This window comes from Pholcus phalangioides, unplaced genomic scaffold, assembly GCF_987345545.1.
Source record: "Pholcus phalangioides strain wild (caught in Gottingen) unplaced genomic scaffold, Ppha-v1.0 ptg000039l_1, whole genome shotgun sequence".
Classification (NCBI taxonomy): domain Eukaryota; kingdom Metazoa; phylum Arthropoda; class Arachnida; order Araneae; family Pholcidae; genus Pholcus; species Pholcus phalangioides.
Window position 1 is genome coordinate 21763116 of NW_028301625.1, and position 13054 is coordinate 21776169.

Sequence of the window (13054 nt, forward strand, 5' to 3'; positions counted from 1 at the left end):
GAGGGGCTAGCTCATTAACAGGAGCCAACATTTGTCGAAGAGATTGTGTTCTTGGGGGAGATTATGGGACTGGAGGTGCACATGAGGATGACATTCAGTGTCTACTACACCAAACACCAACTCTGGCCATATCGCTATATATTGCAATTTACTGCCATTAATGAATTAATGGATAACACTTACATGGAAATCATATGCAGTCTAAAAAATTGCACCATTTCTACAAAAAAAAAATTCTCTGGTATTTTTTCAAGGTGCAATTTACAGATTTCAGTGGCTTATTTCCTGAATTTTTTTTAAATTGATTTTTTTTGTCACATTAAATTATATTCAACTCCTAGAGATCAGCATAAAAGCAATATGTGTGATGATAAAGACGGCATGTGTCATTCTGATAGTAGCCTATTATACATGTGAAATTACTTGTTTTTTTTCTGCACAAAACTAGAAATCGGGACATAAAATAAGCAATTGTGAATAAAAATGTTTTAAAAATAGGTTACAGTAAAAGTAAATACACATCATAAGAGAATCCTGAAAAACATACTTTAGCAAAGCACTCCAACAAGGAAAGCAGACTTTCTTTACTAACAATACCATCAACAGAAAATATGTTGAAAATATCTAAAGAAACATAAATATGTTTTATAAGAGTTATGATACAAAATGAATATCATAGAAAAAAGTATGAATACAAGGCCACAACAGGCTAAATGTTGAACGAATTGGCTGAAAGAAAAAGATTATCATAACAAATATGGATGTCATACAGTAAAACCTTGATAAGTCATCACTCAAGTTAGAGAAATTATGACGGCTTAAGAGGAGTGACGACTTAAACAAAGTGCCGTCAGTTTCAATGTTTATAAATTTAAAATATTATTATAAATTTGAAATGATATATTCTTTATCAAAATATGAATTAAAACTACAATATTAATAATATTTATAGATAATAAAAGAAAAAAATGAGTTTTTGAACTTTTTAAGCTTTAAATATTCAACATACTGTATTATGGTAAACTTACGGCTTATACCAATACTTTTTTGAGTAATCTAGAACAGAGGGCTAAAATTTGACTTGGGCGATCCCTGGGCAGGGCAAAACCGACATTAGAGAGAGCCTCAGCTGGAGAAAAAATGGCTGCTTTATCAACAGAGATATTTTGTTTAAATTTGAAACCCTAAATTAATGATGGCCCCATGCAAGAATCAGATCCAGCTCGGACAGTCTTTAACGCTTTAAGAACTTCTGTCTTTTTGTCAAAAAATTAACTTTCTCAGTGTCACTTTTTTTTGTGTGTTTGAGCTGTTTCGTTTTGGTATATAAGGCATTTATGGTCACTTTTGAACATATAGGCGTATTGTTTTATCAAGCTTTTTCTTCAAAGGACGCCATAGAAATCAACTGTTACTATATCTCAAACTTTTCCATAGTGACGAGTTAACCAAAATTAGCTACGAGTAACCGAGGTTTTAATAACATTGTTATCTATAAAAGCCAGATGAGACCAAACAAAAATGACAACTTAACCGGAGTGATGTCTTATAAGGGTGACGACTTACAGAGGTTTTACTGTATTTCTAAAATACAGGCAACCCGATTAAAAATGCAATTATAAAAACTAGAAACCATATATACATGATAAAATATTATACACTGCCCACGCACATAAAAATATTTACGGTTGTCTTATCTAGGTATGGATAAGCTCTCAATTAACCCCAATATACAAATAATATTTCTTTTTAAATGGGTCAATTGTGTCAGAATTCACTACCCCAGGAATTAAGCTATTCCATTTATTCACAACCTTTTAGAGAAAAACTCTGTGACATCACAACCTGGAGTTGTTCCCTTGTTGAGGCAGTCGATTGGCGGCATATTAATTATTCATGGTCCATTCTATCCATCCTGTTGAAGATTTCAAACACTTCTATCATGTCCCCCCCCCCCCCCCAACAGCTGCATACTTCCAGTGTAAGCATATTCAAGAAATCAAGTCTCTTTTCATCAGGGGCAGCTTGTAATGAAGGCACAAGGCAACCTCAAGGGAATTTCTAGGCATCAAACTGATACCCTAAACTATCTGAATGTTAATTTAATGTCTCAAAACTAATATATATTTTGTGGATTTTATTACTGGTCAGTTTAAAAAAATATCCTGAAGCAAAATATGGCTTCGATTTGCAGGAGAATTATTTAGAACTTATAGCAAGAGATTCAAGTGAACGACAAGTTCAGTTCATATTTTTGGTGCTCAAGGAGTAAGGTCCATATAGCTCTGTACATAAGGATGTAGCAGTGGAGAGAGAGGGGGGAAAAAATCCTACACAGTTTATTATGTCATCTTTGTCATCACTAGAAAAACTGCGCCCCAGTGATGATAACTAGTGATAAATTTCTCATATCCTTGGGAAAATTTGATCCGCATAGAGGAATTTTCTTGACATTTGTGGAAATTTTGAATTAATTCATCAATCAACAATTTTTTTTTAAATTATATATGCAGTTTAATATTTTGCAAAGGGTACTTAACTACATATTTTCACCGATAGATGGCAGTACATTTTTCAAAATGTGTGTGAAGAATTTACTAAAAAGGGAAATTTTTAAAGGAAATTTTTTTTGAATAAATATCTATAACGTAATCAAAAGCAACAAAAAGGTACAAATTTAATAATTCAAGAAACATAAAATGATTTAGTTTGCACAGAAAGACAGGATTTTATTAAATAACAAAACTTTCTTATCAGAATAGTTATGTTCATTGCCAACAGAGGGTGCTAAAGTTAAAATTTTTCAAGGGATCATCTCACTATCAATAACTATTTTGGCAATAAAAGATTTTTTATAGAAAAAATTTGTGTTTTTTTGTGAGAAAGCGTTAGGATATCACCCGTGCATACAATGAATGTTATACAAATATGTCGATTTAGACCAGAGATCTTCAACCTTTTTCCAGTCACGAGCAATGCCTATACCCATCCAGAGATGCTGCTGTACTGTAATTTACCTGGGTCCCGAAACCCAGGCTATTCAAAAAATCTGAGTGCTTTTTGAGTAAAAGTGTGTGGGTCCCTCTCAAAAAAAATTTATCTTGAAAAAAATTATGCCCCCCCCCCATAATTAACTGGTATCTCTATGAATTTTCTTCCAGCATGCCCCAGGTCTTTGATCACCTGCTTATATTTCTTTGTTGAGACTGAGCAGTAGGGGTCATGTTGTAATACATTTCTAAAAACATGTTCTATCCAAAGGTTCATTTACTTTCACTGTCTACTAGTAGGAAAAGCTTGCGAAGAAGCTCATTAGCACTGAAATTCCACACATGTAATAAATCTAACACAAATATAAAGTTGATCCCGCTTATAACGTTCCTTCCATTTAGAACCGTGGTCCTAACAATAATTCTCATTAAGATTTCTCGTTTAAAGTGTTTTCATGTTTACAACGTTTTTTATGACGGTTTTTTGAAAAATGTTATAAGCAGGATCCACTTTAATTAACAGTTGGAGGCACACATTTATATATTTACTAATAAATCAATCTATTAATTCCCTTCTGATTTATTTCCAGCTGATTTCTATTTCATTAAAAAAATCTTAGCACTTCCAATATCTTTTGATCACATAAAAAATTAGATTTTTTGATAAAGTAAATTAGATTCTCTCTTTCTCTCAGACACTTTTCTGATTCCTTATTCATACTTTGGTTTTCTTGGTAAAATAATTTTATTTTCCCTCCTTGATGGTCCACCACTCTGATCTGTCGCCATTTAACTGCCACACATTTTACACACCTGAATATGGGAGCTGTGTCAGATTTGTGTTGAAGAAACTTAAGTGTGCTAATATGTGTGCCCAGCATTTGGCATGTTTTGTGTTCAGTAGGTGGTGCCATATATCTAGCGTCACAACTAGATACTTTCTCAAATCGAACAAGCACATATTTTGGCCCTCCATGTAATGTAGAAGCAGTTATAAAGGGTGAATTTGGTGCGCCCCCCCCCCCCAGTTCAGAGCTTGGGACACTAGAACTGCCTGTCCCTCCCCACTCCCAGTTGCGGCCCTGCATCTATCGTCCAAGCTGGTAATGTGTCTGTGTGATCGCCGTGGCAACCAGAAGTTTTTACAAAGGAATAGCCAACTCAAAATAAACCACATTTTTAGCCGATTACCATTGCACAATCGCGGGTTCCAAACCCGGATTTTCACCAAAAGCAAAATTTTGGGGTTATAAGGAGCCTCTCCCCTCCCAAGATCACAAAATAAAAAAATATTTTTGTAGAGAATTACAACATTGGAATAAAATAATTTCTTTTATGCTATCTGTTAATTTAAAATCATTTGAGTGTTAGTGACCCAAACTTTCTGTGAACGATTAAATCCTCGCGCCCCTCCAAAAGCCGATTCTGAGTACACACTCGAGTTTTTACAGATTCTTCCCCCCCCCCCCACCCAGATCTCGGGGAAAGTTTTACAATTCGAACGGGTGTTCCAACCCTTTACAATTTTTTGAAAAAATGTACATTTACAATATTGTAGGAACAAGGCAAATTTAAGCCGTATAGACGCTGTCTTTGAATGCCGGCAGATAGCTGTGAAAGTATCGTAATTTCTGGTATGCAGGGCTCCCACTCAAAAAATTAGAAAAAGCAGGAATAAAAAGTAGGATGGGGAGGGTACCCTCTTAGACAACAATCTTAGCATAACAAAAAAAAATTTTATTTAAAAAAAAATTTCCATTTATATAATATGTATTTTTCCCTCATAGCACTATTTCAGTATCATAAGATTGACTCAAGTCAAAGCAAAATAACAGAAATGACTTGGTTACAAAAACAATTTTTGACCAAACCAGTGCACTAGCAACCACAGATAATTCTTTTCTGTGTTCTCCTCACAATATATATTACATTCTCTTTTTTTGGGGTCTTCCACAGTCCAGTCTGTATACTCTCTTCGACAATGCACACAGCAAATTACGAAGACATGTAAGATTTTTAAGAATGACGCTCCTTCGAGACCACTTTCAAAAGCACAGTGCAGAATGTGTACATTGCAAGCTCCGATGTAAATAAGTCAAGGTGAACCAGATGGTTTTACTGCATTCCCATCCCTTTTTTAAAGGGATTCATTTACATTTTACTGATCATTACCAGTGTAATCGTTTTTGAAAAATGAAGCACTTTCACTTCTAGGTTTTTGCCAAGTATTGTATACATTGTTTATGCCTCTGCATACCCTAAAAATACAGAAGACAATGGAATGCTATTGGGTAGCATCAAAATCACCAAACCTAGAATATGCCTATGTATCCATCTGCTTTGTAATGCAAACTGTTGTTTCACCTATACACAAAAAGTACACCATAATTTTGAATGATGACTGCTGATTACTGTCCAAGACTGAAAAGTTAATACAAATCATTTTTTCAATCCAGAAAGAAGTTTTTAATGACTAGTCTACTTGTTGAACCCTCAAACTAAGCAAATGAAAAATTAATAAACCAAATGGTATACATACACCCCCCCCCTCCCCCAAAAATAACCTTGAAAATTATACGATTTCTGCTTTGGCAGAATCATTCATTATAATCTACAACATTTGTACTATTTGGCAATATATCGATGATTCCCTGCTCAATTAAAACCGCTACACAAATTTTGTACATAGGATTTGGTAAAAAGCCCCAAAGCAGAATGTGCCAAAATGTGCGACGTACGTCACAGAACAACCAGTGCTGTTGCAGAACAATCTGGGAAGAATTTTAAGAATAATGTAGAAAAACGCTATAAGGTATATGCAAATTTTTACCGCAGAACATTTTCAGTCAGCTGAGGGCTCGTTGCAGAACATTGTAAAACATTCTGCTTTGGGGGTAAAAAGTAGGAAAAGTAGGACATTTTACTAAAAAGTAGGATGAGTAGGAGCCTTGGGTATGTAACCGTAAGGGAGAAAATCCAGGGAATAAAAATTCCAAAATTTGACAATTACATGGCCCCCCTCATTCATGGAAGCGACTAGATATACCTCATCTTATTTTTCAACAACCCACGTGTATATTAATACAGTAGTGTACAAAGTAGTTAAACCACTTTTTCAAGGTCGTGCGATCATGACACATGGGGAAAAAAGTTGGGGAGGTTTTTTTTTTCCTTCTTAGAACTAGGAAAGAACATGTCCCAGAAGAGCCTTGAACAAAATTTTTATGTGCCCTTTTCTGAAATTCTGGGTATTTCACGAGTTATAGCACATCAATGCCATCTCTGCCCATCATCAAAAGAAGAGCACCCTTACGGCAAGTTTGACATACAGATGCATACAATTAGGACGATTTCAATCCTTTAATACAGTTTTCATAAATGCTTAGTTGGAACATTGAACAAGTGCTCGCGAGCACGAAATCGGACACGAGCATCGGGCACTCTGGGTATTTCAGCAATGGGTTGAAGATGTCTAGTTTAGACCATAGTTTTCCAAACATTTTGTTCTATCAACCCCCTTCAGAATTTTTTTCTCTCACCGCTCCTCAACTCAATTCATAGGATCCTATGTTAAATTCGTAACTTCTATCGCCTCCCTGGATCATTCTATCACCCACTGAGGGCGATATTTCCCACTTTGGGAAACCCTGGTTTAGAATATTTTTTTCCAGTTTTTTTTCCTTCAGTATGTTATATTCAAATTATTTTCCTATATATAACTTATCAGATTGACTAACTTTTCACATCTGTCTATTTAAAACCAGATTTGGCAGGTTTTTGACGGTTTAAACGGTCACGTCAAAAACCCTCAGTTAAAAACTGTCAAAGACCTCAAATATTGCTTTTCAATACGAAAATTCCCATTGGAAATACACACATTAATTACATGTAATGTTTAAAATGACTATGTTATATAAAGAATAAATATACTCAATACGATGTAAAATTATTTTCTACTCTCTACAAAATTATTTTGCACTATATATTGTTTTCTTATAAAATACACAATTTGAATAGAGCATAGCATAAAAGCTGAAGGAAAAACTATGAAACTATTTGATATTCTTCAATTCCAGATGATTCTCGACCTTCCAAAATTTCTTCAACTGCTTATATATGACACATGCTGTACTCTTTTCATAACAAATGTGTTTAAAAATGTCCTATATGTAATGATGATTTCTGTTATTATTAAATTATCTAGATAATCACTGATACTTAAAAAATATCCTTATTGTGCATAACAGTAAAATATATCTAGCAATCAAAAGACTAAATTGTAGAACTAAAATGTCTTTTAATTTGGAGTGATGGCTTGTATATGGTGCTTAAGAAACTCCTGTAACTTATTCTTAGTGCAAAAGTAAGAATAACTAAGTTTGACTATATGGTATATTTACTGGCATTTATATAATGAAATGTTTTTCTAATTGAAGCTGTATTCAAATGTGCAAAACAATGCACTTTGGGTATATCAAGTCCTGCCAGCTCTGCTTTGATTGAAAATACTCTTTAAAACTGAATTTATACAACCTAAGATAAGAAATTTTTAGGTGAGAATAAATTAGTTTAATTAGTGTATCAGGGATGGGATTGCTGTTGACTCTTTTCGGAGCAGTTTTGGAGCAGTAAATTTAGTGTTTCTGAGCAGCAATCTGTGAATTCGGAGCAGTGCGCAGAATCATTATTACCTTTGTCAAAAATGAAAATTTTTTGAACCGAGATAATCAGATTATTCAATTTTGAACATTTTAACCAGTTATAGGGTTCTGGCGTCAAAAATCAGTTTTATATGTTTGATAAAATTTGCATCCACTTGTAGGGACGTAAAAATTATAAGTCATAATCCAAGCTGGGCGTAAGAAGAAAAAGTAAAAGTTTACAAATCAAACAAATAAGCATACATTAAAAAAAAACCTCATGACATTTTGTTGACTCATGTGACTCTGTTTTCCTCTAATTTCTCAAGAACACTACACATTTTTTTTCTTTCGGTGTTTTCAGACGAACTTGCCACTTTCGACATCTACAAAGTTTTTTCTCTTCATCCCCACTTCTATCATTTTCTCTGCAGTGTTCGGCATAGTTTTTGATGATGACAACTGTGGTGTCCTTATAAGAAATGACTAAAAGAACTAAACTGATAAGAACATACAACGCCACCTAGTGTTGTGTAAGGGGAACTAGTGAGTTCCACCTCGGACATCAAGTAGACAAGATGTCTAAATGTTCTGCTCTTTCCGCTTTATAAATTCTTCCTATCTATATGTATGTAATCTATCTAAGTCTAACGTAATAATAAATACTCATCAAAATAAATACCCATGCGTTATCCACTCGGCTAACAAAGTGTTAAAGAAAACACAACAAGTGGCGACGAGGCCCATCTTAAAAGTTGGATAGAGTATTTACTCGAAGACTGCAAAAGGTAGGAGAAAAAGTTTTTCATACATCTCTGACGATGGAAAATTTAGTTGAAGAGTTAATAAGACAGAATCAAGCTCTAATGGAAGCTCTCAAAGAGCAACGAGGCTCAACGTCAACAAACCAAAAAGTGACGGTTTCATTTGATAAATATGATGAAGCTTCAGAGACTTTCGATTCGTTTATAGAACGTTTCGAGGCGTTTTTAGACATTCAAAATGTCCCAGAAGAAAAACGTGCTAAAGTCTTAATTTCGAGCATTTCTGCAAAGCTCAACAACTTGTTAAAAAATTTACTGTCTCCGGACAATCCATCAGAGAAAGAATTCGCCATTTTAAAGAATGTTTTGAAGAACCATTTGAATCCTAAAGCATTGATTATACCGAGTAGGCACATGTTTATAAACAGAAAGCAGAACGAAGGCGAAAGCATCAGTTCGTATATAGCCGAATTGCGACATCTCGCAATCGCGTGCGATTATAAACAAGAGATGTTGAACACCATGCTTCGGGATGTTTTCGTTAGTGGGCTCCGAGATAGAGCGATCCTCGATCGTTTATTTGAGGAAGACGACATCGAGCTAGACAAAACAATAAAGATCGCGCTGGCGATGGAGAAAGCTGTTCAGGGGGCGAATGAGATTATCGGGAAGCCGGCAGAATTGAAGGTAGTGAAAGCGGGGAAGAGGAAAACGAAACTGCCCACGCAAAACAGAAACTACTCTGCCGCCGCTGTCAAATATCCGCCGTGTATACGATGCACAGGGACAAATCACGATAAAGACTCCTGCAGATTTATTGCTAGCAAATGTCGCTTCTGTAAAAAAATCGGGCATATAGAAAAAGCCTGCTACGCGGCAAAGAAGACTCAATCGGCACCTAACAAACAGAAACAGATTTCAGTTGAGGAAAACAAAAATGACGTTTCCATGTTTGGGTTAGAGTGGGTATTGAGTGAAGAGCCGAAAAAGCCTCCGATGATGGTTACTGTCAACATAGACAATAAACCAGTGAGTATGGAAGTTGATACGGGTGGAACAGTATCAGTAATGAGCTTACAGAGATTCAGAAAAATCTCGAAGAAAAAAGTTCAACCTACGAATTTAGTATTCCGGACATACAATGGAGAAAAAATTGTCCCAGCGGGATATGTCACTGTGAAAGTGGAGTACGGAAAACAAAAGTTGCACTTGAACTTATATTTGGTGAGGGAAAATTTAGACACGATTTTTGGCCGTGAATGGCTATACAAAATCAATCTAGACTGGAACTCTCTTAAGGCTGTGAGGACCGCTAATGACATGGATCTCAAAAAATTGTTGGATGATTATAAAGAAATTTTCGACAACAAATTGGGTGAGATAAATGACCATGAAGTGGAACTAAAGCTAAAACCAAATGTTACCCCAGAGTTTCGTAGAGCGAGAACTGTGCCCTTCGCATTAAAAGACCGGGTTGAAAAAGAAATAGACCGGCTTGAAAGAGAAGGCATTATCGAGCGAGTTGAAACTTCAGATTGGGCTACACCAGTTGTTCCCGTGGTGAAACCAGACGGATCCATAAGGTTATGTGCAGATTATTCTGTCACATTAAATCCTAAGCTAGAGGTGCCTCAGCATCCCTTACCAACGTTTGAGGAAATATTCTCATGTTTAAATGGGGGTAAACGATTTTCAAAATTGGATTTCAGTCATGCATATTTGCAAATGAAAGTGCACCCTGACAGTCAACGACTCCTAACCATAAACACTCATAAGGGGTTATACGCCTGTAAAAGATTGATGTACGGCCTAAATGCAGCTCCAGCAATATGGCAGAGGTACATTGATGGACTATTCCAAGGAATAGATGGTGTAAAAGTTTTTATGGATGACGCCAGAGTGACCGGAACAAATGACGAGTCACATCTCAGGGCTTTGGAAAAATTTTTCAAAAAATGTCAGGAGCATGGGCTGAAGTTAAATTTGAAAAAGAGCACATTTTTTCAAAAAGAAATAAATTTCTTAGGTCACAAAATTGATGAAAATGGCCTAAGTGAAACAAATGAGAAAACTGAAGCAATTTTGAAAGTTCCCGCACCGAAAAACGTTCAGGAAATAAAAAGTTTTCTGGGCATGGTAAATTTCTACGGGAAATTTTGTCCTAATCTGGCAACCATTGCCTATCCTCTCAATGAGCTGACAAAAAAGGACGTTCCGTGGCGTTGGTCTAAAAAGTGTGAGACTGCATTCAAGAAGATCAAAAAGGAAATTTGCTCAAAGCGAATCTTGATGCACTATGATCCTACACTACCTCTTACTCTTGTTTCGGATGCTTCTCCAGTGGGAATAGGAACAGTTCTATCACATGTCTTACCAGATGGAACAGAAAGACCAATTGCCTTCGCTTCTCGTACGCTGACGAAAACGGAACAGAGATACTCCCAGATTGATAAAGAAGCTTTGGCAATTATCTGGGCAGTAAAGAAATTTATGCTTTACTTGAAAGGCCGAAGATTTACTCTCATAACAGATCACAAGCCTTTGGTAGCGATATTCAGCTCGAAGAAAGGTCTACCAGTGTTGACGGCTACTCGACTTCTGCATTATGCCTTGATCTTACAAGCATATCAATTCGATATCATTTATCGTAACACACAGAACCATGGAAATGCAGATTGTCTTTCCCGATTTCCTTTGAGGTCGGAAGACTTAGTTGTCAAGGATGACATAGAACTCTTCCAGTTGAATCAAATCGAAACACTACCAGTGAAAGCTCAACATTTAGCAAAAGAGACACAAAATGATGAAGAGTTGGGTCCATTGCTGAGGAAATTGAAATTCGGTGAACCTTTAGGAGGGAAGGAAGCCGAGTATACCTTGCAGGACGGATGTATAATGCATGGCCAAAGAGTTTTTATTCCGAAGAAATTTAGAAATCAAATTCTTGATGAACTCCATCAAGGCCATCTGGGCATTGTTAAAATGAAAGCAATTGCTCGATCCTACGTCTACTGGAGGGACATTGATAGCGACATAGAAAAAGCTGCTAAAAACTGTCCAGATTGCTCCAGATTCAAGTCCGATCCGGTGAAAGCAAGGGTACACCATTGGGAATACCCGAGTGCTCCGTGGGAGAGAATTCACGTAGATTTCGCAGGTCCCATATTCGAGCATATGTTTTTGATCGTAGTCGATGCTCATTCTAAATGGATGGAAGTATACCCGATGAAATCAACAAACACGTTCAAGACAGTTGAATGCCTACGGGACTGTTTCTCTCGATTTGGACTGCCTTTAGTGTTAGTGAGTGACAATGGTCCTCAGTTCACATCACACGAGTTTGAAATATTCATGAGGAATAATGGAATAAAGCACAAAACGTGTGCTCCCTTCAAACCATCAAGCAACGGGCAGGCAGAGAGATACGTTCACACCTTAAAACAATCCCTTCGGGCGATGCAAAGATTTCCCGGAAACATCTACCAAAAAGTGAGCACGTTTCTGTTGAATTACAGAAAAGCACCAAATGCGACTACCATGCAAAGCCCAGGAATGTTATTCCTAAAAAGAGAAATCCGAACTAGGATAGACCTAGTCTTGCCAAATATCAAGAACAGGGTTCAAGAAAGGATCAGAAATGAGGTCACAGACTTCTATGACCGAACTTTCGAGCCAGGAGATCGTGTGGCTGTGCGAGATTACAGATCCGCCAATAACAAGTGGAAGTTCGGAACTGTTCTCAACAAAGACGGAGTTCTGCACTACACTGTAGATGTAAATGGAACTCTCTTCCGACGTCACATCGACCAGATGAGAGCAGCTGGCAATCAAGTCCAGCCAAGCTTGGTGATACCCCGAGTTCCAGGCAAACTTTCATCAACTCCTGTCGCTGCTGACTCCGAAGTGCAGTTTGCTCCAGAAGAACAGACAACTCCGGCAGAGATCAGTAGCGATCTACCAACCAATGAACCAGCTAAGGCACCAGCGACGTCCAGTACTTCCTTTCCTTTGCGACGTTCCCAACGAACCAGGAAAGCTCCTGTCCGGTTGGATCTTTAAATTAGCGGGGAGGAATGTGGTGTCCTTATAAGAAATGACTAAAAGAACTAAACTGATAAGAACATACAACGCCACCTAGTGTTGTGTAAGGGGAACTAGTGAGTTCCACCTCGGACATCAAGTAGACAAGATGTCTAAATGTTCTGCTCTTTCCGCTTTATAAATTCTTCCTATCTATATGTATGTAATCTATCTAAGTCTAACGTAATAATAAATACTCATCAAAATAAATACCCATGCGTTATCCACTCGGCTAACAAAGTGTTAAAGAAAACACAACAACAACTGAATTTCCAACTCCCTTTCTTCTGCTTTTAGTCTTTGATTCTCATCTGGTCGTGGAACTTTCTTATCAAAAGTTTTTTGGTGCTGAAGTCTGTCTTGGTACTTCTGATGCGAGCAGTGAACAGCTTTCAGAAGATTGGAATCGACATCAATATCTTTAACATTTCGAGAATGCTGTACATAAGATTTTATTTGCCTAATGCCATTGATATTTTCAACCGAAAGATTTGATCTATGTTGCAGGAAATGTTTGGTTACACTCAAGCCCCTCTCGCAGTGTGCATTTCCATGTGGGCAAGACATATTGACAAGCAAA

General features: G+C 36.7%; 1 protein-coding gene across 2 annotated transcripts in view; it reads right to left on the reverse strand.

Moving 5' to 3' along the window:
• The window catches only part of LOC149065698 (uncharacterized), a 69332-nt gene that overhangs the window by 41362 nt on the left and 14916 nt on the right, over positions 1-13054 (reverse strand). For both annotated transcript variants that reach the window (XM_089253731.1, XM_089253730.1), the window contains exon 5: positions 548-624. In XM_089253731.1, coding sequence (XP_089109857.1) covers positions 548-624 — 77 coding nt within the window. The remainder of the gene's footprint in view (positions 1-547; positions 625-13054) is intronic.